The sequence below is a fragment of the Astyanax mexicanus genome, chromosome 4, assembly GCF_023375975.1.
Source record: "Astyanax mexicanus isolate ESR-SI-001 chromosome 4, AstMex3_surface, whole genome shotgun sequence".
Lineage (NCBI taxonomy): Eukaryota > Metazoa > Chordata > Actinopteri > Characiformes > Acestrorhamphidae > Astyanax > Astyanax mexicanus.
In genome coordinates, this window is record NC_064411.1 from 42123697 (window position 1) to 42150953 (window position 27257).

General features: G+C 39.6%; 1 protein-coding gene across 1 annotated transcript in view; it reads left to right on the forward strand.

The window, feature by feature from the left end:
- ift80 (intraflagellar transport 80 homolog (Chlamydomonas)) overlaps positions 1 to 27257 on the forward strand; it is a 95818-nt gene that overhangs the window by 60366 nt on the left and 8195 nt on the right. The window contains exons 10-17 of the mRNA XM_049478665.1: positions 8874 to 9053; positions 13875 to 13993; positions 14095 to 14169; positions 15810 to 15973; positions 17259 to 17323; positions 23074 to 23209; positions 23591 to 23738; positions 25027 to 25198. Of these exons, the coding sequence (XP_049334622.1) occupies positions 8874 to 9053; positions 13875 to 13993; positions 14095 to 14169; positions 15810 to 15973; positions 17259 to 17323; positions 23074 to 23209; positions 23591 to 23738; positions 25027 to 25198 (1059 nt within the window). The remainder of the gene's footprint in view (positions 1 to 8873; positions 9054 to 13874; positions 13994 to 14094; positions 14170 to 15809; positions 15974 to 17258; positions 17324 to 23073; positions 23210 to 23590; positions 23739 to 25026; positions 25199 to 27257) is intronic.

The window sequence follows — 27257 nt, forward strand, 5'->3', positions numbered from 1 at the left end:
GGGATTTCCAGACACTTGATTTTAAGGAAAGATTTGGACCACATAGATAAGTTAGTATAGGGTTCAGTACAGCACTGTTCCATCTGTATCCATAAGTATTTAAAGATCGTGCTGGAACACAGGTAAAACTATTGCAGAGTGTGAACTGAAGGCTCAGTTTGTAAAGCCTTAAAGGTGTCCAGGTGAATCTCTTGCTATTACAATTACTTATTTAGTTCATTTTGAACTAAATCTTTTTTTTTTGTGATGACACATGCTCTGACTTTTTCAGCCTCTCTCCTCTGCACCATAAATTCACTCTAATATACATATACTCCTGCACTCTCTCTCTCGTCCAACCAGCACCTAGAGAATAGGAAGTGCCTGGATGTTAGCCAGGATCATCCCTTTTTGGTCTTTTGGTTCCAATAAAACTTGTCAGCAAATCTGCTGCTGAATGATCCGCACACACTTACACACAATCTAGCCCTGCCTCAAGGTGCATTTTTTATTTATTTATTTTTTGGTTAAAACCCAGATCACGTTGCGGTTTCCTCCAACCTGATCCTTTATAGAACATGGCATTGAACGTTTCGGTGTGCTGTGTTGGCACTGTTCCAGCGTCCTGTAAAATACGGGGGAATGTTTTGAGCAAACGCGGTGTGGGGATATGATTTTATTAGGTGTAAGCCATGATCTGGATCAGGACTGAGCTACTACTACCCTTTTTAGCCCGCTTTCCTGTCAGTTTCTTCCACTCAGACCCTAGAACTGAACCCCCTGCACAGAGGCCCCTTGATTTGAATACCACTTCAACTGGTGCCTCCTTTATGTTAGAAATATAAAAACTTAGTTTGGAAAATTCATGTTTACACCACTGGGTGTATATGAGCATGGATGCAGTGGTTCAGTTCTCTTCTGATCTATAGAAATAAGGACAAAAATGTCTGTATCTTGTCAAATTGGTAACCAGAGTCTACATAGTAGAGACTCACCTACTTCTCCACCCTTCCTATACCTTGCGATCAGCTGCCGAAGCCCCGAGAGAGCACAATTGGCCTTGCTCCCTCTGGGTGGGTAGATGGCGCTCTCTCTCCTCATCACTCCAAAAGGCGATGTTGCTCAGCATGAGGCATCTGTGAGCTGAAGTATCGAAACCACGTCGCTGCACTTTCCTCCTAACGTGCTGTGATGCTACTCTGCAATTCTGCATCATCAGCAGTTTGGAAAGAGGCACGTGGCTGACTTCACATGTGTCGGAGGAGACATGTGCTAGTCTTCACCTTCCTGGTGTTGGAGCATTACATGATAGGGGTGATAGGGGGGTCCTAATGAGTGGGTTGGGTAATTGGCCTTGTAAATGTGTGATTCAAAAAATAAAAAAAACGCAAAGTGACCGGAAGCCAAATTATATTTTTTTTCTGCTTGATATCCAGTTTATAGTTTGTTTTTGTTTTTTTGCGTAGTAAATGTCAACAAATGTAAACAAGAGGAGGTATTGCATAATATAGTGAAAACAGTCCAAGATGACCATATTTAACCAAATTTTTGGAGCTCAGATATTTAGACACTGGACAGTTTAGATTAGAAATGAGCTGTTTTCCATTGATACATATGGGGATGGTAGGAGCTGCACGTAGTACTGCAACCAGCCATTAGAGGTGCTAGACCTGCTGTCATTGCTAATATCCGCTTATTCATTTTCACAATTTTCTCATTATCACAAATCTACAATACATATATGTGATAAGACTCTTGTCTGTGCCAGTGGACAGTTTTAACCAGATGCTGACAGTCACAATAATCATCACCCACTGTGTGTAGTGACGTGACTCCACACCCCTTCCAGTTTGCAACATAAAAGCAACATAAAAGCAACATCTTAAACACCAAGCCAACCAAGCTTCTGGAGCAGCCTGTACCAAAGTAAATGCTGCTTTATTTGTTCAGTAAAGTAATTGTTTATTAATATAAACCTAGGTAAAATGTTCAATAACCAAGATATTGATTAACATCATATTGTTCAGCACTACAGTAAATTATATATACCCATATACACATATGTGGATCTACACTGACTGGATTTAACATTAAGAGGGCTTGATTGCCCGTACTTAAATGATTCAACAGACGAAACATTGTTCTGTAGCGTTTTAACACAGATTCAGTAATAATAGCCCTGCAGTCACTGTGTAGTGATGAGATGTGTATTTTTAGAGCCAAATTCAATTTTACGTTCTGCTGATAAGGGATTTTTCCTCAGTTCGTCACACAAATACACCTGTAATAACCACGCAGCCAGTCAGCGTGAGTGTGTGGACTTTGCAAATGTGTCATATCATACTTTCCATTTAGGGGGAAGTTTCTGGAAAAGCAGGCAAAAAGCGAAGATAAATGTATGATTAGTGTAAGCAAACACTGATCTAAAAATAATGCCAAACACATTATGTGGCGAAACCTGAGCCTAGAGTTACACACACATTTAAGAACTGCATTAAAGTAATGCTGTGCTTCAGGGCTGCAGGGGAAGGCCACAGCATATAAACCAGAGAAAGCCCAACATTAGAAAGTGAAAGTGATAGGGGAGGGTGAAGGCGAGTGATAGCAGGTCATGTGGAGGCTAGTAGGCTTATTCAATTCAGTTCAGTCCTATTTTTATTTATGAAAGACATTTTATTATGCCAAAGCATAAGAACATGTGGAAAAAACTCCAGAGACTACGCATGGCATCAAAGAAGTCTGTTAATCTGTTGAAAATGATCCCATTTAGTAAGTTTTAGAGATTTTACACATATCTAGTATCTGGTCTTCTATGAATTTGTTGTTGTATCCATTTCATTCAATCAGAACATGTAATTGGGTCCGTTGTAGGTATTCTGAAAACACACGTAAAAATATGTAAAATTAAAAAAAAAAAACACATTTGCTGGCAGAGAAAAATGTTTTTCATTCTAGATCGAGGTTTAAAAGTTAGAAAATTGTCAACACCAAAATGTGAGAAAGAGTGATAGTATAAATGAGTAAATGATGAATCGAGCCATAAGCACTTCCATTTAATTTGTATTTTTGGTAGCTGGTGACTGTAAAATGCTGGCCCCACGTATGATCTGATCATGACACACCGATCAGGACACAATGCCACTGGTTGCTGTAGACATTCTGAAATGCCAAATTTAAATCTCAACTCACAAATGGCTCTGCACTGTACTCCCAAAACTGTCTAGTGTGTTTGCACTCCCAGATATATGGTGGACTTGGTGGCACAGAGATTTTAAACGGCTATAGGCTGGAAAAGGGTTGCATTGCAGCTTAGTGTGTTTTTATTCTGTGACATATTACCTAAGTATCTTCTTTCTTTCAGTATTGCGATATGTTACATTATATAGAATTGTAACCCATGTTTTGTGATGTGTTGTATGGCAAGGTTCTTTCCAGTACTGCCAGGTTAAAGAGTGTGTCACGTTGGTAAGTTTGTAAATTGTTTTATGTAAAATCAATGGTTTTGTGTGGCATCCAAAAAAGATTCTACTGTTTTTGAGTCAAACAATTACTCAGTACTGTACAGAACCATTTTTGCTTCGAGTGTCGCTCAATTTAGACCACTTCAGTCCTGTAACATGAACATGCCAAGAGAAGTGGAACTGCATGTGTAGAAATGAGCTTGACAGGCACTCGAATGAGACAAAGTAAAGATGTGTGAGATAGTGCTAATTGTGTTTTTGGAGAGGACGTTTGTTTGAGGGTTGGCTCGAGTCTTCAGAGCACCGTTCCCGTCTGCATAGAGGGGCTTGTGGTCCGCAAGTGTCTCGCCCTGACAGCTCTGACAAGTAGGCCTGTATGGAAGGGCTCTGGGATTTGCACCATGTCCAGACCCTCTAACTCGACTGTTCATGAACGTGTGCCATATGTGTGTGCTTCCACACACACACACACACACACACACAGCACTTTCTGCTGTTCAGGATGATCCAGCAGTGCTGGCAGTGATTAATGGGCTCTGTCTCTGCTTCTTGTAAATGCTCACTGTGTACTTGGTCTCATATGCCTTACACTCCAGAAGCAGTAGTGACACACACACATACACACACTCCTCCACTATACACACCTGCATGTGCGCCCTCCTGCTGCCCTATACAGACACATATGCACATACGCACACACACACACACACACACACACACACACACAAAAAAAAAAGTCTTGTCTCTGTCTCTTGCAGTGGGAGCCTAATGGCTCAATGTGTTAAAAGCATTAGGCTAGCACAAATCCAAAAAGCACTCCTCGGACCCGCTATCATGTGTCTTGGCTCATTGCGGTCTGGTGTATACATTGAGCTCCATCGGTGAGTCACCCGTCCCCTCCAGAGGGCCCTTAAGCTCGGCCGTGCTGCCATGTTTGCAGAAGAATAGATTATAGCACTATTATTTTAGAGCGCCGTCCGTTTCGTAGAGCCCGATGGAGCGGCTCCAAGCACAGCGCGACCCTTGTTTTGAATAAGGTATATAAAAGTAAACTTCAAAGCCTGGCATCGGCCTTCCGTGCGGCCGGAGTTGTTTATCTTTGCTGCGCCCACCTCCAGCAAAAAAAGAGGCAGAAAGTCGTTTTAAGCCTGCAATTTATGTGGAGGCAGGTGAGGACCGGAGAGAAGGAGAAGTGCAGGCCAAAAGAAAAAGAGAAATGAAAGTGAACGCTACCTTTGATACAACTCTTGCGGAGTGGATGAAAGTGCGCATTCGTCTGCGGCTATTTAGGCCCACGATACGCTCTCTCGCGGGAGGCAGGAAGTTGACCTAAGGAAAGCTGCTATTTTTGCCACCGCCTGGCTTTAAATAGCAAGCAGGGCGGAGTGATCAAACACCTCAAATTCAGCCTGTCGACTGCAACCTTTTGCCTTGATTGACCAGAGCGGAAATAACGCCTCACCTCGGAATCTCAAATTAAGACAGACTCCTTCTTGTGCTCTGATAGGCAGCCGCCGCAGGCAGCTGTAACGCTGATGCTTTTATTTTCTTTCTTTTCACGTTTGGGTTAGTTTGGCCTTTCTTTCTTCTGTGGCCAGCCACCTGCACACATTAAGAAAAAAGGCTGATTATGCCAGGTCAGGGGTCAGGGGATGGATGTTGGCGGCGTTTGCGGCTGGGTGGCACGTGGGGGAATGCCGTCATGTTGACTACAGAGAGGGGGATTGTTCGAGAGCAGGCCAAAGAGAGGAAGAAAGTTCAGAGAGTCTATATAAGTCTATGCATGTATTGAAGAATGGGAGATCTGTACAGTGAGCAAAAATATGCTGGAAAATGCCGTTTTTAACTTAATGACATAATCTGCCTGTTGCTCTTTACATTGTGTCCCGTTTCTCCTAAATCTTTTTACATTGACCATTACATTGACAAAACCTGTTTTGGTTTTTCTTTTTAAATCAAGGGTATTAAAAAGAGTTTATTCTGCTCTTGTTGGAGTACCTGTCTCTACTGTCAAAAGAATTTCAGAAACTGCTAACTGGTGTGCCCCCACAAGTCAGATTCCCTACCTAGAAAGCAGTAGTATTATCCAATTTTAGCTGCACATATTATTGTCCACATTATTACGTTTTATCTTTGGAGGTGTGGAGTGTCTATATTGTTTGGATGTGTAATGTAATATTCTGTGTAATGCATTATCAGCTTTTAGTGCTAACAATGCTAACATTAGACAAAGCTAACAGTGATTACCTGGGACATAAAAAGTGGCACACTTTGGTGTGATTCACCATACAACACTGGTAAATGTGCTAACTTAGCTAACTACTTTTTTGGAAATGCTTTGACGTAAGTGTGACACCATTTCCGGTGTATCCGACTTCCAACGTAAAGGGAAGACACCATTTATACTGTTCTAGGCTGTGTCCGGACACCCTACCCATAGTGCATGTTAGGGTCATGTTATTTACTCCAGAGAGTCATATTCTATTCCCAATACTTCTATATATGAACTAAATAAGCTCTATGTGTGCATTTGCACATCGGTGTCAGCAGTGGATGCAACTTAAAGTAGTTGAATGCATTTATTAGACCATAATGAGATTTTAATCCAGGTAAATAGTGTGATATTCAACAGCTGGCATTTTCGTGCAGATATTAACACACATATTGTAGGTAGCAAATACACTGCATAAAAATGGCTCACTGTTCTTAAGAAATTTCTTTTTAGAAACAAATTCAGGACAATGGGATCTTCATTCTATGAACAGAGCCGTGAACAATTCTGCACACCATTAATCTGATGAAGATTTTTTGTTAGGATTTGTCTCAAGACCTAATTAAATAAAAATATTATAAAAATACAGAAAATGAGGCCCACAGCCCTTTGTCTTACCTGGTATATATTTACCTTTTCCCCCAGTTCTTTTAAACACTTTTTATGACTTTTTCTGAGTGGAACTAATGTAAAACCAACACTCTCTTTTTTTTTTTTTTACCCCCACTCGTCTTTCTCTCTTCACTCTCTCTTTCTCTGCTGCTCCCTTCGTCCTTCCCTTCCCCCTCTTTCACGTGATGGGCTGGAGAGTGTGGCTGAACAGGGTCTGCTCTGTTAGTCAGCCTCTGGTTTCAGGTGCTATAAAACGCAGTGGAGAGCGTCCCAGCTCCGAGGCTTTGCTATTGTTGGTTTGGGATCGGGTGCCAGTTTAGGAGACGTTCTGCAGACACTGGTGTAATTGCGGTGTTTACGGATTATATTTAGAGTCCATGTTACAGCCTACATTAGACGCTTTAAAAAACAGGGAAGAACTTTTTTGGGGGGAAAGAAAATAAGCTCATTATTTATTTATTTTTCTAAATTTGTGCAGAACTAAAATTACTGGAACAAAAATAACTTGTGCCCCTAAAATGGCAACTTTACTGAAGCAGGCAAATGTATTTCTTTTATTAATTTAGGAACATTTATTTTGGTCTATTTAACATAAAGATCTAAGAAAATAGATAGAACAGGATTCTGTCATAAAGTTAAAAATTACACTGATGGAGGTTTGTTACTTTCATTTGCTGTTTAAAAGAGTGTGTATTTTCTTTTTGTTTATTTAGTTCATTTTAATTATTTTCCTTAAGACAACCATCAATAATGCTAAATCCAACACGTTTTGTTCATTTTTCCAAACAATTAAATAAAATAAGAAAAACTACGTATGATATGTATAAAATCCTGTAATTAACTGGACTGAGCCCCAGATCTTTGCAACACCTAGCTAACAATAAGTTAAGCCCTATCTGGACGGGATTAGTTTCTCAGGGGGTCCTGGGGTCATTTTCTCTTTTATGGGGGTCCTCTTAATACCCATCCAGAACAACCATGTATGTGTTTTTCTCAGATATGCTCGGAGAAAATTCCAGGCTGAATTACCTACTGTTTTTCGCTGAACTCCGTGGTCCTCCAGTAATTTTATTCCTGTCTGGACGCACATCTATGAGTTTCGTCACCTTGCGTTTAATAAAATAGCTATTTGTCCACTGCAACACAAAGTAATTACACTTTGGGTGCGCGTTTCCACAGAGATCTGCGTAAACACAACAGCGAATGGAAATGGAGGAGCTACTGAACTCGATGTTATGTGACTAAGAAAGCCAAAAACTCACTGTTTTTTTTTTTTATTGCAGTCCAAATGTAGGAGTTTTATCACTGAATAGAAATATAAAATATTTTTTACAGACATCCCTCTGAGAAACTAATTCCGTCTCACACACATTAGCGATGCTCATTGGAAGCCATTTTGAGACAACAGAAAATCGCAGTTTATCATATGTGAATTGAAATCTACCCAGAAAAGCAGTCAGTCATTTGGTAAACAAGCAAATGCTAAGTTATCTCAGCTAATGTTGCTCTCATAGCTAAAACAAATACAAAAGGAAACACTTTGTAATTATGCTCCTTCCCTGCTGCTTGTTCAGAGAAGCTCAAATATATCCATATTCACACGCTTACACACACACACACTCCGACAGGCACACAAATACGTCCTCTGGGTGCGGCTTATAAATGAGTGTAGCAGAGTGAATGTTTACGAGGCTGAGCACGAGACTTGGCTGGAGTAGAGCCATGCAGCATCTCACAGTTCATCACTGCATTCAGGCTGGCTACAGTGCCTCCCCTCCCCCCATAACCACCAGACAGGTTACCAGACATATTCTGCCTTGTGCTCGTCTCAGCCTAACCCCCCGGGCTTCTGCATTAAGGTTTGTTCAGTGCCTGAGGACTGGTGTCTGGATTAAGAGCAGTAATGGTTCACAATTCTCACCCTTTTTTCAGTTCACTCCGCACTACAAAATATTCTTCTAAAATATCTTTACAAGTGAATCCTCTTAAATGTAGCTCTAAGTATCTGCTATTTCTCATGTTTACATTGTAATATAATAAGAATAATATAAGAATATTATAATGAAGATTATTTAACTTTTTACAATTTTTTATTCTTTTTAAGTAATTTTGTATATTGAATGTATCTTATTCCACTGCTTATGTTATGCCTATAAGGAAAAAAATAAGTAAATGTTTCTTACACTATTACTAAAATAATCCTAACCCAGATAAGCCCATAGGGATATATGTGTCACAGACCATTTAAAAGCTGTGTATTTTTTTTAGCAGCACTCTGTCCTTTACTTTAACTCTTAAAGTCCTTAACGGACATATACAATTTAGTACAACAGGGGAAAATAGCATTTTGTTTATTGGAATGCTTCTTCTGACCATACTACGGATGTCATTATTCCTTAAGACTGGTTTATACTTCTGCGTCAGGTCAACGCATTGCCTACGACAGGGGTCACCAGTCTTATACATAAAGGGCCGGTGTGGCTGGCTAATTTTAAGAGTTAACATAAAAAGGTCTCTCTTCCTCTTCTGTCTCTGTCTCTCTACCACAGTGGTCATATGCTCTAGAAAAGCCCAACACAGGCAGTGTGTTCAGTCTGGCCTGGTCTGCTGATGGAACTCAGCTAGCCGGGGCCTGTGGGAATGGACACGTCATCTTCGCTCACATCGTGGAGCAGCGGTGGGAATGGAGGAACTTTGAGATCACTCTCACCAAGAGACGAACCATGCAGGTAATGTGTGTGTCTATGTATGCATATGTGTTTGTAACTCAGCTTTGTGACAAAGTAATATCCTGCTAGGTAAAACAATTAGTATTCTGATAGTGTTAACAAAGGACAAAGAAGATTTAAGAATCTGTGCTATCACAAGACCTCCATACTCTTACACAACACAAGCAGAACCTGAATTAATCAATACAAATGATGTGTTTCCAGTGTGTAGCAGTGCAGTTTCTCATTCATGTTACTTCAAACTAATATGATGGTGGCTGCCTGATAGACAACCCTGATGGCAGTTGAAATTACCATCTTGCTTATAGCATCCGAGAGCCTTTTTAAAGGGCAGTGGTGAAAGCACTTTTACATAAGACCCAGTGTCTAGTAAGCACCACAACTGTAATCATGTACAAGAGACGACTTAAAAATGATGAGTTTCTTTGATTTTACAAAATTGAAAATCACAAGCCATCAAACCAAGCTGAACTGCTTGAATATTTGCACCAGGAGCGACTTAAAGTTATCCCAAAGCAGTGTGTAAGACTGGTGGAGGAGATCATGGCAAGATGAATGAAAACTGTGGTTTAAACCAGGGTTATTTCACCAAATAATTTCTGAACTCTTAAAACTTTATGAATATAAACTTGTTTTCTTTGCGTTATTTGAGGTCTGAAAGCTCTGCATATTTTTTTTTATTTCAGCCATTTCTCTTAATTTGCAAATAAATGTATACTCAAATACTCAAACACATAAATAGCAAAAATCAAAGAAACTGATTCAGAAACTGTGAAGTCTTTGAATTTTTTCCAGATCTGTACAAATGCATAATTCAGAGTGTATTAGGAGCTTGGTTTAAGAGAAGGAAAAAAGATAGTAACATGCTGGTATAAGTATTTGCAGGTACTCTACCTTACCGGCAATACTGATATTAGTAAGAGACATTTAAAAAGTGGTATTGTCTCCCCAGTCAACACTGTTGTTGTGCCTTCCCAGTATATATTTACTGATGAGATATCGATATAACACGAAACAAAGCACATCTTGTTCAGCCAAAGTTGGTCAGTCACATTTTTCTTATTTATATACTGTTTAATTCTTTGCATACACAGTGTACGCTTTCACAGTAAGGCCACAGAAGCAAAGCTCTGCACAGTATATATATACTTCACTGAGCGCAGACATGAACCCGGACAGTGGTGCTCAGTAGCAGTAATCGGCCTGTTTCGCATCTCACTGTGAAAAACAAATGCGCTGTCACTGTTCCCAGCTTGGCTTTGATCGGGGCCTGCACAGCGTTGTCGAGTCCAGGCCAGCCGCTCAGTGGCAGCATCCTTCAAATCCTCTCAGCTGTTCCCAGCTCTCACAGACCTGCTGAAAGCTGAAGCGCAGAGCTCTGCAGTTCTGGGGATTGTCCTGGGATCCCTGCAGCGTTCAAGCAGCACCCTGTTTTTCAGATCAGATCTCAGATCCCAGGGCAGTGAACTGTATGTGCATTCACAGTACTTGACTCTCTTGACTGGCTGCTCTTCCAGGAGTCCATTCCAAATGACACATTAATTGGACCTGCATCCATGTTGTTGAGAACACAAAATCTTGACCCTGTTGTTCAGTTTATCCTTTAGCCTCTTTTAGACATTTTGTACGCCATGACCTATTTTTGCAGATAACTACAAGTATTTAGTAGACAGCAGGGCAAAATGGGCAATTGTGGCTAAAATGATTAGTTTAATCGAGTCAAATTTATGTGTTTAGTGCTTTTTTACAACTGACTTTGTCACAAAGCAGCTTTACAGGAATCCAGTAACAGGACAAGATTTCAACAACACAAAAAACATTAAATATGAACATTAAAGCCTTCAATAAAAAAGCTCTAGGCGACACTGGAAAGAAAGAGCTCTCCCAAAGCTGGAGGTAAATCCCTTGCTTGCCTGAAGGAGACAGATACTATACTATGGCCAGCCATGTATCCAGACCTGTCACTGTTTGAAAATGTGCGGATTGGTTTTGGACGCACTATCAACACTACACACCCATCATGAGCAGGAGAGCCTGGCGGTCAGTCTGGTGCAAGTACTACTGGTCTTACACAGGAAGCAATGGAGCAAATCGGACAGTCTTCCATCAGTGTCAGGCCAAAGAAGTGGGCAGGCATTAAGTCTGTTAAAAGGTAGAGTTGGAATTAGTTCTAGTTATCCGAGTGTGGCTAATTAATGACTCCGGCAGATCTGACTCTAACAGCCTTACCCAAAGGAGAGAGCCAGAAGGTAACATAGACATGAGAGCACCCTAAAACGCTTACATTTCCCTGCTACAGCATTCACAGACCTGAATGATCACATGCAAGCAGCAAGAAGACAGCACCAGAGTTTCAGTTTACCATAATTTATTACTAGCTTGTAATAAATACACACTGCATCCAACAACAGAAGCATTGGCTTATAGTGTACCTGCAACTCTGCAAGCATTAACTGAGACAGCTGCTTCCTTCTGACACATTTAATGCACTAAATGAACAAAGTATGGGAACACCTGTTCATTCATTCATTTCTTCTGAGATCCAGGGTATTAAAAACAGAGTTTGTCTACCTCTACTCTACGGGATAAGATTGCTACTACATTTTATTGCAGTCAATGAGAACCATGTTGGTGAAGTCAGAATGTTGGTCAGAACGATCACCACCTTATCTTGGCATCCAGCTCCCCAAATCATTCCAAAAGTATGAGATGGAATTCCATGTTTCCAGAAAACACAGTTCAGTGATGTTATGTGAAGGACAGTTAAGGATTATATTTTCTGTAGGAACTCATCAAATAACCAGGGTGTATCATCAGATATTAAAGGAGAACTCTGGTGTAAAATGGACCTTTGATGAATAGCACACCTCCGTTCTCCCACAGCGTTCCAAGATCCAGAAATTTGAACAGTTTATCCAAAATACATTTCAGACTGCGTGACACGGGATACATCGCCTTTTCCACCGTTATCCAGGCTCAAAGCAGCTCCACACCTCCTTGCTAGAATCCGGAGATCCTTGACATTTAAATTAAGGCATTAATAACTCAAAAAGTGCACAAGAAGTTTGTTAAAACCACTGTAGAGACGGGCATTTTGGACATTGAAACGCATATATCCACTGATCACCTACATAGTAGGTGTCAATCTGGAAACAAGTGGCCATTTTACACATTTGCTCTCATTTATTACTGAATGTTCCTTTAATTAAATGGCTGTATTATTCAAAACATGTACTGTTGCTTAATTATGAAATCATGAAATCATAAAATAACAAATAATATAACCTTTGTCAAGAAATGATCTGCCAATAGCATAAGACACTTTTTCCTAATAAAATCAAGTAGGAATATTTTAAGAATAAATTAGTAATCTGATAATATTACAACATTGAACTCCAAATTAAAATCTCTAAATATCATTAATTTAGACTACATTTAAGAGGAATTAACTTGCTAAAATACCATTTTTGGTAGTGTGCAGCTTTATATATTGTATTATGTAACAGGCTTTGGCCTTTGTACACCTTCTGAAGCAAAGTCAGAGGAATTAGAAGCCTACTCTTGTAATTGGGTAATGCTTACATGGTTGAGTGCAGCGGAGCTGGAGTAAATGAATTGGCCCAGGTTGAGAGTTCGTAAGCTATAGCTGAGTTGTAGTGTAGAGCTGACATATCATTGGCTTTAGTGAGGGGGGATGGTGTGTGTGTGTGTGTGTGTATTCCCCAGGCTTCAGTACTTGAGCCCTATGTCTTTTGCCAAAAGCCTCTGACTGTAGCTCAGTGACAACGGCCAGCTTGTGTGGAGGCCTCTGCTACTGGAGTGTGTTTAAACTCAAGATGGTTTTGTACCTCTATGTTTTATAGATATCAGGTGTGTGTGTGTGTGTGTGTGTGTGTGTGCACACACCTGATATAGATTACTTTTTGTGTAAGTCAAACAACACCCTATGTTAAATATCCGTAAAACGATGCACTAAAACATTTGATGAGTACTTTTTTTCTTTCTACCTCCACAGTTCCCCTGAACTGCAAGCTTTATAACAACATTATACACTGTAACAACTGCGAGCGGAATACTAATGTTTACTTACACAAGAGTGTTGGCACAAAGCTTGAAGAATCAGATTTATTAAGCTTGAAAATTTGTTTTGGACATTTATTGTAATTCATTTGTTGTCTCTGTCACTTCCAGAAGGCCTGTTGTCATGGTGTGTCATGAAATTTCGTATGATGACAAATACAAGCAGGAGTGTCCCTTGCTATCTTACCCTCTTAACACCTCTAACAGACTAACTACTTCTGACCTAATTTCCTGCTCCACCTCATTTTCTCCTCTATCCCACTATTTTCCCTATCTAAAATGTTTTTACCTTACACTTCTGTGTATATGTCTATTGCTAATGTACATAATTTTCTTTGGAATAAACCGTTCGCTAAATGTAATGTAATGTAAAATCTTCTTCAGTCTTTTTTACAGGCACTCAGACAGCCAAATGTTATGTTAACAAAGTCCTGTAACCAGAGGTCCTACCTTTTCGAATGCACAGTCCAGTGTGCTATTCCAACAGGACAATGCTTGTCCACATACTGCTGTCATCTCAAAAAATTGCCTGGAAGACAAATAATATTCTTTGGCCAGCTGCATTGCTAGAGCTATCCTGAATGAAAATGTGTGAAATTATATTGGACCACCTATCAACACTTTACTACCATAAAAGCTTTGTGGAATGGATTATCTGCAGGACACCAGTAGGAATGTTTGATGATGACTAGAATTGTTTGTGTATTTATGTATGTGTGTGTGTTTGTTCCTGCATTTTAGGTGAGGAATGTTTCCAACGATGCTGTGGATATCCTGGAGTTCAGGGATCGGGTCATCAAAGCATCACTGGCTCATGGTCATCTGGTTGTGGCCACCTCTCTCCAATGCTCCCTCTACAGGTATTTCAGAATAACAACACTGAACACTTGATTCCCTCTGAAATCAAATTTATGATTTGTGGTCAAGCCCTGTTAATCCTAATGTTTTGATTTTTTGACAGCACTAAGAACTGGAACACGCCACTGATCTTTGACCTCAAGGAAGGCACAGTCAGTCTGATCCTTCAGGCAGAGAGGTGAACATTTTTCTTATCAATTCTCGATCTACAGTGTGTACTGGGAATACATCATAATCCTTACAATGATTGTGGCCGACTATTGACAGAAATCTGGCAGAAATCATATTTGCGTTTAGTGCAAGAGACCCAACACACATATCTCTCAGCTCAGTGCAGTGTTCTTTAGGTTCCATGGGGCATGGCAAAAGTTAAAGGACATGACACTAGTTCCTGTCCCATGATATTTGGTATATCAGTGTATTGTTGGATCAGGATTGTTGTTTTTGCTTCCTGGCTCACCTGGGGAGTTGGAGTTATTTCTATTTTTTTATCTCATTTTCTCGCCAATGTACACGGTCAATTATCCAACCCACTCATTAGGACTCCCCCTATCACTAGTGATGCCCCAACACCAGGAGGGTGAAGACTAGCACATGCCTCCTCCGATGTATGTGAAGTCAGACAACGCCTCTTTTTGAACTGCTGATGATGCAACATTGCTGGGTAGCATCACAGCATGCTTGAAGGAAAGCGCAGCGACCGGTTCTGTTACATCAGCTCACAGACATCTCATTTCTAGACAAGCTGAGAGATACAGAAATATCAATCACAAGGTAAAGAAGCATGTGGACTGGGGTGGTATAGTATTAATACAAGATAAACACAATATTACAGACGTACTGAGAGAGGACTCTTGTCACTGTGTAAGGCAGTACGTTCCATAGTTCTGTATCCATGTTCAGACCTTTTCAGAGCAGGAAAAAACCTGGCTTTTTTCTTTCTATTGCAGTCTATCTTCCATTAACACGATTCTGTAGCTGCTGTTTTAAGATAAAAAATATATATTTAATATATATAATATAGGTCCTGCTTTAAATAAACAGTAACAGAGCCTGTTTAATTCTTCTACAGTGTGAGGAAAGGTTGGAAAATGGTCCTGTAAAAATGAGTGGACACATTCTTGGTACTTTAAACCACACAACTGTCATAAGTGAACATCAAAGATTAAAGTGTAAAAAGTGCATAAAGGTTTGTCGCTGTAATAGAGAGAGCATGAGACGGTCGATTCATCGAGAGCGGAACGTTTAATTGAATAATCACCACAGCTCTAGTGTTATTATATCGTATTTCTCGGCGTGCCCCTCTTTCGCCCCTGCTATTGCCGTCCAGGACTCCCCTGTCACACACCTGCCAAAGCAGCGTGAAGCGTTGGCCAGCAGCGGAGCGCATTTGAACCGAGAGCCGCTCATGTGGAAAAGTGATCTCCATTACTCATTGCCTCTAATGGTTACACTTCTCCAAGATTATTGTTCGGCAGCTCTGTGAAACCAAGGCTCTTGGATGGCTGGGAGCTTTTCTTCCCTCTCTTTTATGAAACCTTGTTTAGAGGGAAGGCAATTGCCGGTTTGGGCTCATTGTTCTCGTCCAGTTTGGGGAAAAACACTTTGCAACAGTTGTGAAGTTTTAAAACAACGGTACAAATTACAGACTGTCCTCCATTTCTGTTTGTTTAGAGAGTATTTTTTTCCTAAGGTTCAATTATGGCTGTGCCATATGGTGAACCCTTGTGCTCCATCTTTTCCTCTCACTCCCTCATATTTCTTTCTCTCTCGCTATTCTCTCCTTTCTCATTTTTTTGTTTTCTCTCTGCTGTGTAGGTATTTTCTCTTGGTGGATGGAGGAGGCATCTACGTATACTCGTACGAGGGGCGCCTGGTGTCCACTCCAAAATATGCTGGCATGAGGACGGATATCCTGAACGCGCAGTCCGTCTCATTAAGCAACGATACAATCGCTGTTCGGGACAAGACCGACGAAAAAGGTGCTTCAAATTAGCACAGACTAGACCGTACTGTCAGATCATTCTGGCTGGATATACATCTCTGGAAAAAATAAGAGACCACTTAAATATGATTTTCGTTGATTTTACCAAATTGAAAACCTCTGGAGGAAGATGGATGATCACAAGCACCAAACCAAGCTGAACTGCTTGAATTTTTGCACCAGGAGTGTCATAAAGTCATCCAAAAATAGTGTGCAAGACTGGTGGAGGAGAACATGCCAAGAGGCATGAAAACTGTGATTAAAAACCAGGGTTATTATCAGGGTTATCTTAAAACTTTATGAATATGAACTTGTTTTCTTTGCATTATTTGAGGTCTGAAAGCTCTGCATCTTTTTTGTTATTTCAGCCATTTCTAATTTTCTGCATATAAATGCTATAATTGACAATATTTTTATTTGGAATTTGGGAGTCCGTAATTTATAGAATAAAACAACAATGTTCATTTTTTTCCAACATATACCTATAAATAGCAAAATCAGAGAAACTGATTTAGAAACTGAAGTGGTCTCTTATTTTTTTCCAGAGCTGTAAGTACATAATGCAGAAATTACATGACAACAATATTACTGCTGCATGATTTCACAGTATCATGGATCATACCATTCACATATTGAGGGGAGATTGATTTTAATTCTGTTTAATCATTTACTTAGAACTTTTTTCAACTTATCAGAGACAGATTTTAGTTAAAAAAAACAGAACTTTTAGCTTTCACTTTTAAAGTGCTGGGGCTCATTTTAGGGGTGCTTGAGCCCCCCTAAAAAAGGGCTAGCTACGTCCATGGTTGCAACACAAATGTCCATATCAGTTGTATCGGACATTTTCTGAACTTCTTAAACACCCTAGTACATAGTTCGTGTAATATCTGAGTGCTCCCATGTGTGATAGGAGTAGGAAATCTTTGGGCAAATTCGCAACAAATTTTTCTAAGCTTGCTGTATGCAAAAACGGTCTTAACTTTGATTAAAAGTTAATTACAGATTTGTTTTTCTGTCCATTCTTTTAGAATCATTTACACAATGTGCAGAGCAGGACATCAGCAATGCTCCATAATGCGTGGAAATAAAATGTTTTTACATTGACTTTACTTAAAAGGTTTTCCCTTTTTTCTGTGAAGTTGACAATTTGGAGAAACAAAGTTTTTGTGTGACAGCAATAAAATGTACTTTGTATGTTTTATTTTTAATGTTTTGCTTTTTTTTTTATGTATTATGTGATCAGAATCCATGCACTCACTGCATTCTCTCCTCTTTCATTCCAGTTGTTTATCTGTTTGATGCTCAGACAGGGAAGGCCATTGGTGATGGAAAGCCCTTTAGCCACAAGGTAAGTTTCCTTTTCCCTAAAATTCATACATGTACAGCGAAGTTCAAAAAGCATTGGCTTGCCCTCACACTGGCTCGATAACTTGTGTCTGCATTGCGATATAAATCATAAATCACAATGAAAGCTTATATTGTACTGGCTCCTGCAGAACAAAGCTTTTTCCCTAAAATCTTTCTTCAAATATTTTCCCAGATCATTTAACCTGATTCAACCTATGATAAATAATCCTAGAAATGAAATTCAAGAATTTGGATCCAGTTGAATAAATGTAATTGATCTTTGTCAGAAGTGGACAAACCAGAACACCAGTCTCAAGTAATTAAAGTAATAGACATAGCTCTGTTTTACTGTAAGAAACACCCGTGGGAGAATTTAAAATATCAGTATTATCATGCATATTTCTGCCATGTTGATGTAACTTTTATATATTTTTTAATTATATTATAATATAATATAATTATAATTATATTAATCCAATGGCTTTTGGGTTGGATACACTGTTGCACAAAGATATCATTTGGTACAAACTTGTAAACACTTACAAATATAATTTCCACACTGCTTTTTATTAAACTATGTATTGCACGATCGTACAAAATGTAAAATATTCAATAATTTACAACAAAAAAAATTAAAAACTCACTGATGTCATATTTTATGTGTATATTGCATGATAACTGCACTCTGATCGAAGCTTACCCTAAGCTAATACCCAAAGTATTACTTCTTACATATATAGTATATACACTTAAGTGTCAACTTAAGTGTCACTTACTAGACAAAAACACCAGCCATTACATAGCAGCAGTGTTTGATGTTAGTTATGGCTTTACTTTATTTTATTCACTCAGAGTAATGGAGTTTTTTGTGCTGGATGAGCACTTTTGAGAGATAATGCTGTTATATTACAAAAGCCCTGAATAACGATACATTACTGAGTTCGCTTGGAAAGGTTAATCTGCCATCCTGCCCTTACCTCAATTGGAATCAGTGATTTGAGGTACAGTGACCAATACGTCATCCTTTGTTTTGTTTTTTGTTTTTTTATATTTTATATATAAATAATAATTTTATTTATATAAGGTCTGTCACAATAATTATTTTCGCTTGGAGACAATAAAATGACTAAATTATTGTTATTTTAGGACCATTTTATGCCACTGAAAAAATTATAATATAGTAGCATAATAATGCAAATACGCTTTTTTAAAGAGCAATGATTTTTTTTTTAACTGAAGTACTGAAACAAACATTTTACAAAAATATCCTAAATAAATAAATAATAGACAAATTAAACCACTGTTTTTTATACAAAGTTAACATATTGGCTATTTTTTTGTTAACAGGCTATTCTTGCTAAGAACAAATACATAATGGGCAATATTGCAGTCAGCAAAAGTATTATTGAGGTCATGTCCATATATTGTATGACAAATTAAAAACATATAATGTAATAAATTATGGTGACAGGCATAGTAACAGTAGTATGGAATTAGCTGATGATCTGTCCAAAGGTTCTTGCAAATAAGGACATGAATTTGGTTATGAAACACCCTGATTACACAAGCAAAACAGAATAAATTGTGTTTTTTGTGCAAAAATGTTCTGAAGAGTTTCTTCTGTGGCAAATGGTAATTACTCCAAACTCTAAACGTGTTTAAAACCTTAATTTTGTTTATTTAAGGCTCTTTCCTAAGTGACTCAGTGTTGTGGACTTTCACTGTATTCTTTTAGTCTAATTCACTGAGTTTCACAATGATGACCGCAGGTTTTAGCGCCACCCGGAGGACAGAGCGTGACCTAAAGCACTTAATGAGTGTGCAGGAGGAGAACAGAGCAGGAGAAAGGGAGAGATAGAAAGAGAGAGGGAAGGAGACGGGGTCTGAGGTGGGGTGGTTGTGTGTGGTGGGGGGTTATGGGTAGCCAGGATCAGCAGTTACTGTTTGTCAGCATCTGCATTTGTGCCAACACTCCTCAAGTGCAGCTTCAAAACCCAGGAGTGTTAAAGTGAGAGCCAACTGGACGTGTCCTGTACACACACTCATTTAAACTCCCCCCACACTCTTAACACACTTACACACGCACACTCACACACACACACACACACACACACTCTGCCTCACCCTGCCTCACCTCTACAATACAAGCTCCCAGTGACGCCTGTGAGAGTGTGTGCGCTGCCTGTCACGGTCATGGGCTGTCTGCCCGAAGTTATTTTGTGTGTGTGTGTGTGTGGGGGGGGGGGGGGGGGGGGGGGGGGGGGGGGAGAGAGAACAGTCAGGACAGCCCGCTCTTTTATGACTCTTTTATTTACTGTATAATGGTGCTTGATGCCAGATGAGTGATAACAGAATGCTAATGCTAACAGAATGTTCGCTAGTGGACTCCCACACTGAGGTGCATCGTGCGCACAGTACATACAGCAGTATGTAAACTGATCTTAAAGTGTTACCACAGGGGACAGCTTTCGAACATCCAGAGCTGTGTAAGTTGTGAGGTGTTATCTTGTGAGTGAGGCTGAATACTGGCCAATGTATTCAATGCAAAGTGCACTGAAGTATCAAGAGTTGAGGATAGTTCCATGACATTTGGGCACAATCCCACAATCCCTTTTCTCTTTTTTGTACCCCTACCCCTTGTTTTCGAGTGTATCCCTTCGACTTGGACAAAGAATTCAGTCCAATACAGATATAGCTATAGCAGTAAAGTGCTAATGTTTAGCAACCTAGCTGATGTTTAACTAATTAAGTTAAAGGGATCATATCTCTCAATTATTTGTTATTGAAATTAGCTTCTGTTAGCATTTATTTTCATTAGATTTTATTTTTCTATTCTACCTTAAATGCAGCAGCCTCTGTTGCACCTCTGTTTAAGGTGGAACGGGAAAGTTAGTTAGCTAGTTAGCTACTGAGACGAACTACTAGTGTTTGTTTATGCTTGTTATGAATAAAATGACAATAAACCATTAAACTACACATTTGTTATCAGTGGTTATCATATTTTTTAACAAGGAATTTGTACTTTTTTTTGGTCACTTGTGCCGCCATCTTGCCAATTGGGATACCCTATGCCTAGACATGCACAGTTTATAAAATGTACAGTTTCTGAGAGGTAAACGTTTATATAAACATAAACAAACAAAACAGTCCAGAGAATATAAGCAAGGACCTTGATACAATTAAATGATAATAAATTCAGAATTTCATTATAGAGAAGTCCAAATATTTGTGGACACCCCTTCTAATGAGTGACAATATTCAGCTACTTTAAGTTGGACCCATTTGCTGACCCAGATGTTCAAATGCACATACCTCCAGTTTGTCTAGTCCCTGTAGAGAAGTATTGCCAATATTATAGGACTATTTAGAGTCGATAAACATAAGCCTATTTGCACCATGCCTTATGCCATGTGTTTTCTATAAAGGAAGGAAAAGTGGAACTGGCCTCCTTGGCGTGGTGGTGGGTAAACCCTCTAGTACTTTTGAGACGAGTTGGTGATAAAGTAGGGTGGTATTTGTCCAACATCCTGACCTCACAAACACGTTTGTTGTTAAATGCAGTTAAATCCTCACGTCATAGCTCTGAAAGAGTGAATGACCAGGTTTACTGATACTTTTGTCCATATAGTTTAAATATACCTTATCTTCCATTCTCATTGACTTTCTGCAATGCACTTATTATTATTCTCAATCCTGTTCTTCATACAGGCCTTCATAGAGGGGCTGCTCTCTCCGTTAGCATCAACTTGCGAAACAAAGGTCATCCTCAGCTCTGAAGCTATGAAGGCTATCTGAGCAGGGAGGCGGCTGTCTCAAGCCATCTGAGGATGACACTCAGATGTCACAGACGCCTTCACCCTGCCCCCTTTTGCAGGAATATCCCATTAGATATGCATTAATAGAGTCCTCTCCCTGAACTAATTTAAGGATTAGCCTTTGTGCAGTGCTTTCGGGCAGTGTGTAAAATCGCTCAGCAAGTGGTTTGTGACGGCCCAGCATTGTACGCGGCATCCATCGTCGCCCAGCGTATCACCCACGCCACGGATGTCTGTGCACATATCACCGCACAAGCTAGTAGCCAAGGGCTGGTTCCAAAGCCTAGCCTGCCTAAAGAGACACTAAATTCAACAAGCTGTCATTGCTAAAATACGGGCTGCAATCTGCATGCTTCATCTTACCATTCCAACGGTACTGTGAAGGTCCACGTTAAGCACCTGTTATGATCATAACACTCTGTTTAAAGGGCAGTAAATCTGTTATTTATAGGGAGAATCTGGCTCTTGTAGGAGATGGAAGAATGCAGTGCTTGATTCCTGAGAGCTCTTAAAGCGGTGCTTTTAGTGTACATTCAAATTTTCAGGTTTATTTCGTTATACTCATATTTGACAGAATTTAAACAAACATTTCATACATTTGACTTTTACTTAATTGCAGACAGTATAAACCCAATATTTGTTCATCTTTCGTCTGATTAACTTGATTTCATTTGTTATTATACATCCATTCTTGAATTTCCAGCCTGCAATCCATTCCAAAAAAGTTTGGACATAAAGAATTAATCTCTTAAAAGAAACTTTGGCATCAAACAATGAAGTTTTTTTTTTTTAGCTTTTTTAGGACAATATGCTGGCCAGTCCTGTAACCATTGCCTCCTTTTCCTCTGTCATACTTGTGTGTGCAGTAAATGGTTTTGCATTGCCTTGATGAAAAATGCAAGGACATCCCAGGAAAGATCTTAAAAATAAAATATGTTGCTCTATGATCTCAATACATGATTTATACTGACCCAACCCAATGCCATGATAGAGCATGGATTCTGGCCCAATGCAATTTTACCCATTGGCTCTACCACTTACACCTACCCCTTCTTTTGGAGTGTAACCCTTTTCCTTGGAACAAAGTTACAAAGGAAATGGATGAAATCCTTCCACTAAAAATTGGGACAACATTTTAAGCACCCAATACAACATCAGGAGCTCTACAATGTTGTTACCTAGCTGCTGGTTAACTAGTTAAACTGCAACTCTTGCCATCTGTTGTACCATTTAAGGTGTAACTGTGAAGCTAGCTAGCTACTGAGACAAACTACTAACAATCTATTTATGCTTGTTATGAAGAATTCAGCCATACACCATTGAAACTACACATTGCACTATGATAATATAGTGCTAATTGTCTCTGTTTAACAAGGAAAATACTTACATTTGTGGGTTTCTTTGGTCGCTTATGCTTCCATCTTACCAGTGAATCTCATACCGCTTCGTTTGAAGTGTGCCTCTGAAAAATGTCTGTATGAAGGGCTAACAAGCCCGATCCCTTTCCCCTACCCCTCCAGCCTAACAAGAATCGGTGCCAAGGGGTGAAATGGGATTGGGCCTTTGGGCTCTTTTCTTATTTGGTCTAAAGCACACGCATCCATTCCTTACAAAAAAGATCTGATTTATCTGTTTGTGTGATGATGCTTCTGGAAGTGTTTAATATAGCGCATTTGTTTTGCACAGTAAAGTTTTAGTTGCATTTGTGAATGTACCTCCATGTTCTTGACAAAAGTTTGCCAAAGTAATGAGTTGGCCAAGTGGTTCTATCAGCCATTGCTGAATCACTGTTCTTGATGTAGTGCCGACTGAGATGAGGGGCTTCAGCTAATGCTTACATTCTTCCCTTTTATGCACTGATTGAACTGTTATCTAATGCATTTGCATTTGTCTCTCTTCCCTCTTTCCTTGATACTTTCTTTCACTATTCTCTCAGTTGGAGGTGATGGAAATAGCTCTTGATCAGTGCGGGCCCTCTAGTGACAGGAAAATTGCCTTGATCGACAAGAACCATGACCTTTATTTGACCTCGGTGCGCAGGCTGGGAAGAGAACACAGTGTGCACAAGATTGGTGAGAAAGAAACAGCGATACATATTGATTTTGCATTCCTTGGTCTTTCATTTTTTTGGTCTTCCTTTTTTTGTATGGATGTGTCTTCCTTTCCTGAGTCCGTCCTGATGACTGATGAGAGCCAGTTTCATCATAACATTCCATATCTTTGCGACTGCAACTAAGGATACTTAATTGGATACTTAAAAGGATATCTAATTGTATTTTCTACTCAGTAAAACTTATTTGAATTGTGGTGTGCTCAATGTTTTCCATTTTGTAATTGTGTTTCAACATCCGTATGTGCTGACAGGTCTCCAGTCAGCAGTAGTTACAGTTAATGCAGTCAGTTTGCTCACTCCTATTCTCTCTCTCTCTCTCTCTTTTTTGTCTTTTTTTTAGGCACTATGGTTCACACCATGGCCTGGAATGATTCGGCCAACATCCTCTGTGGAATCCAAGACACCCAGTTTGCTGTGTGGTACTACCCCAGTGCAGTGTTTGTAGACAAAGACCTGCTGACCAAAACTATTTTCACCAAGGATGGCAGGTAGGACTCACTCTGATGCACATTTTTTTTACATTCCTGTCACAAGCTGTGAGGTGTTATATTGTAAGTGAGGATACACACTAGCCATTATACTCATAGCAAGGCAAATTATATTATCAGAGTCTGATCAAGGCCTGCTATTGAGTGCCAGATGGATAGGCCCCGCATTCATATCCCACAATATGCAATATGCAAGCAGTGCCTCTGTTAAAATTATAACACTAACTGAACTGAAAGTGTCAATACAAGTGTCAATGTTTTAGGCTGCTAGTAAGGTTTGTTTGGGGCTCAGACCCCATAAAGCCGTGGACCCCTGTTGTCAGCAAGGCACTGGTTACACATTTTAGCAGTGGTTACATACCTGTGGCATGGGTTGGTCTCTGGTTGCGCCAGAGATCCTGCACCTGAAGATACTACAAATTCGCCAAGCTACATAATCCTACGTAATACTAAGTCCCATGACATTGGCATGCCAGTATATTGAGTTATATATGGGATTAGTTGTCGACTTCCACAGTTCCTCTGAAATGCCATTTTTTAAATAACATCTTAGGCTAAACACTTTTGACTAAACACTCTTAGACAAACTCCAAATTAATGCATAGAATTTGGGATGTCATAAAAGGTCCTGTAGGTGTTTTAATATTTTTGTGCATACAGTGTGATTTGTAATATTCTTTGTGGCTCTGTATCGCATTTATTCATATTTATTTGTTTCCTTCTTCTGTTCTGTATTTTCCATTTACTAAATGTCAAGAAGAAAAATTCTCTGTACACTCAAGTGTACTCAGCCATTCGGGAAACTTGATAGAACTCAGATATGTGGTGCTGATAGAGCTCTGCAGCAGTGAACAGAAAAAAAGTATATTTTTCATTTCTGCTCTGGCCTTCCTAGTTGGTTAGAATAAAAGAATAGTTAGTAATGATCTTCTGGATCAGGCTAGCTTACTGTGTGTGAATAATTATTAATATATTAAAAGGATATAACACCAGCCTGCAAAAAACTCATTTTACGGAGATAGCACCAAAACTATTCAATTAGACACACCAATAGAGCCGCACAACTTGCAACTAGAATATGCATATGCATATGAATTGTGGGAATCAGGTAGCCGCTATAAATGTATGTAAGAATCACAGAAGTAGCAAGAGAGGTGGGATGTCTGTAACACCAAGTCTCTGGGGCATTATTTAAAACAAGTTTGAATTGGATTACAAAAAACTTATCTTCAGTTATAATTTTTATCCTTTTCACTGTTTCTAACCTGCCTGTCCTCCTCACTTGCAGTGAGTTCAGCCGCACACCGCACATCCTCAACTATGTTGGTGCCCAAGTGTCGGTGAGGCGGGCTGATGGTTCTCTGGTCTACAGCAGCGTTTCGCCCTACCCTGCTCTGCTGCATGAGTATTCTGGTTCCGCCCGCTGGGAGGATGCTCTCCGCCTTTGCCGCTTTGCCAAGGTACACTAGCTCTAAGTCTGTGCCTAGGATAAAGTGGGTAATAGTGGGTTTATAATTTTGATGCCTTCAGTGAGAATCTACAATGTAAATGTAAAAGAAAACGCATTGAATGAGAAGATGTGTCCAAACGTTTGGCCTGTACTGTATTTAGTCACATTAACTCAGTTGAACATGCCTTTTGCAATCAATTAGAAGACCTTCATTGTTTTTTTATTTTATTTTACCAGACATGGATATACTGTAGAGCATTTAAATGTGAAATGAGTTTTGATGGGAGCCATGATGCTCCTGAATGCATCTTGTCCAGGAGAGGGGAAAAACACTGCCTGCCCACACTAAAAACTGATTGGATGACTCGCAGACTCTTTGCGGAGAACAGACCAATCCGAACCCTCTCTGTTTTGCATGCACTTCATGAACATACACACAGGGAACATTTCTCTACCTTACCTTCTCTTTTGCCCACACGATTGGGAGAAAAAAGTCTGACTAGCGGGCATCAGGGAGCCGTTATTGATATGCGGTAGACTCCCTGGACTTCCGTGAGACTTGGGAAGTCTAAGTAGGATAATGCTCATCCACACACAGCAAGGGTTTTCTGTGAATATATTTTCCAAATTTATCACAGATCAAGCAAGTATATGAGCAGCCTGTACGTCAGCTTTGGCAACCTATGCGTGTGCAGAATCTAGTGACCAGGCTGCAATATCTGTACAATATCTGGGCAAATGTACAGTGGGATGTAGCAGGAAAATATTAAGCTCTATTCCGTCATGAATTTGTCCTGTTCATTATCTCATGAGCTTGGAGGGAATGGACAATGGTCTCTTTTGGAGACATTATGAAGTTATGTGCCATAACAAAACACTGTGATACATAAGAAACCAGGGGGCATGTGTTTTATCATGGCCCAGGGCTAATGCTTTAGAATTAATTGTGTCATTAGTGGGGCTAAATTGTTTGCACATTGTGTGCTGTAAAGGAAGACAAGCCAGACGCTGGACAGAAGCACTGAGAGCCACATGGCCACGTTTTTCCTGAGCCTGGGAAAGTCCCACGTAATTTAGACCATAACTCTGGGATTCTCACACTCGTATACATATGTACAAATGCACACACAGGAAAGTGACTCACTGTGAGTTTGAGTGGGTAAGAATGTGTGTGAACCAGAGCATATGTGTGGGAATGGTGTAGTGTGTGTTACTGACTGCTTTGTCTAGCCGTCTATCTTTCTGTTACATATAGCAGGTTTATACACTGATTAAACAGGATATTAAAATCACTGCCAGCTAATGTAAATACATTAATTGATGATCTGGTTCCAGTGGTTCTCGTCAAGGGGTAGATATATACAGCTCTGGAAAAAATTAAGAGACCACTACAAAGTGATCTTTTTTTTGTTTTACTATTTATGGAAATATGTTTGAGTACAATGAACATTGTTTTATTCTATACACTACTGACAACGGCAGTATAAACTACTGACAACGTACATAAAAATGTTTACCTGTTTAATGGAATCAAGAGGAAGACAGATGGTCACAAGCCATCAAACAAAGGTGAAGTGCAAAGAGGGGCACCCAAAAGCAGTGTGTAAGACTGGTGGAGAGCATGCCAAGACACATTCCACCAAATATTGGTTTCTAAACTCATACTGAGTTAAAACATTAGCATTGATGTTTGTAAATGAATATGAACATATTTTCTGCAAATAAATGCTTTAAATGACAATATTTGTATTTAGAATTTGGGAGAAATATTGCCAGTAGTTTATATAATTAAAACACTGTTCATTTTACTCAAACATATATAATCTATACATAGTGAAATCAGAGAAACTGATCATTTTTAAGTGCTCTCTTACTTTTTTCCAGAGCTGTATTTACGAATAGGTTTGTGGGGCACAAGATCCACATTACAGACAAAGTAAAGCTTGTATAGGCAAGCCCAACTAGCCCCAAGAGTACATCATAGAGCATCACTAGAAGAGAGATTGCCTTTCCTGTCCCAGTTGCTCGAAAGTGGTCACATTTAGCCTCAGCTATACCCAGTCTGCTCC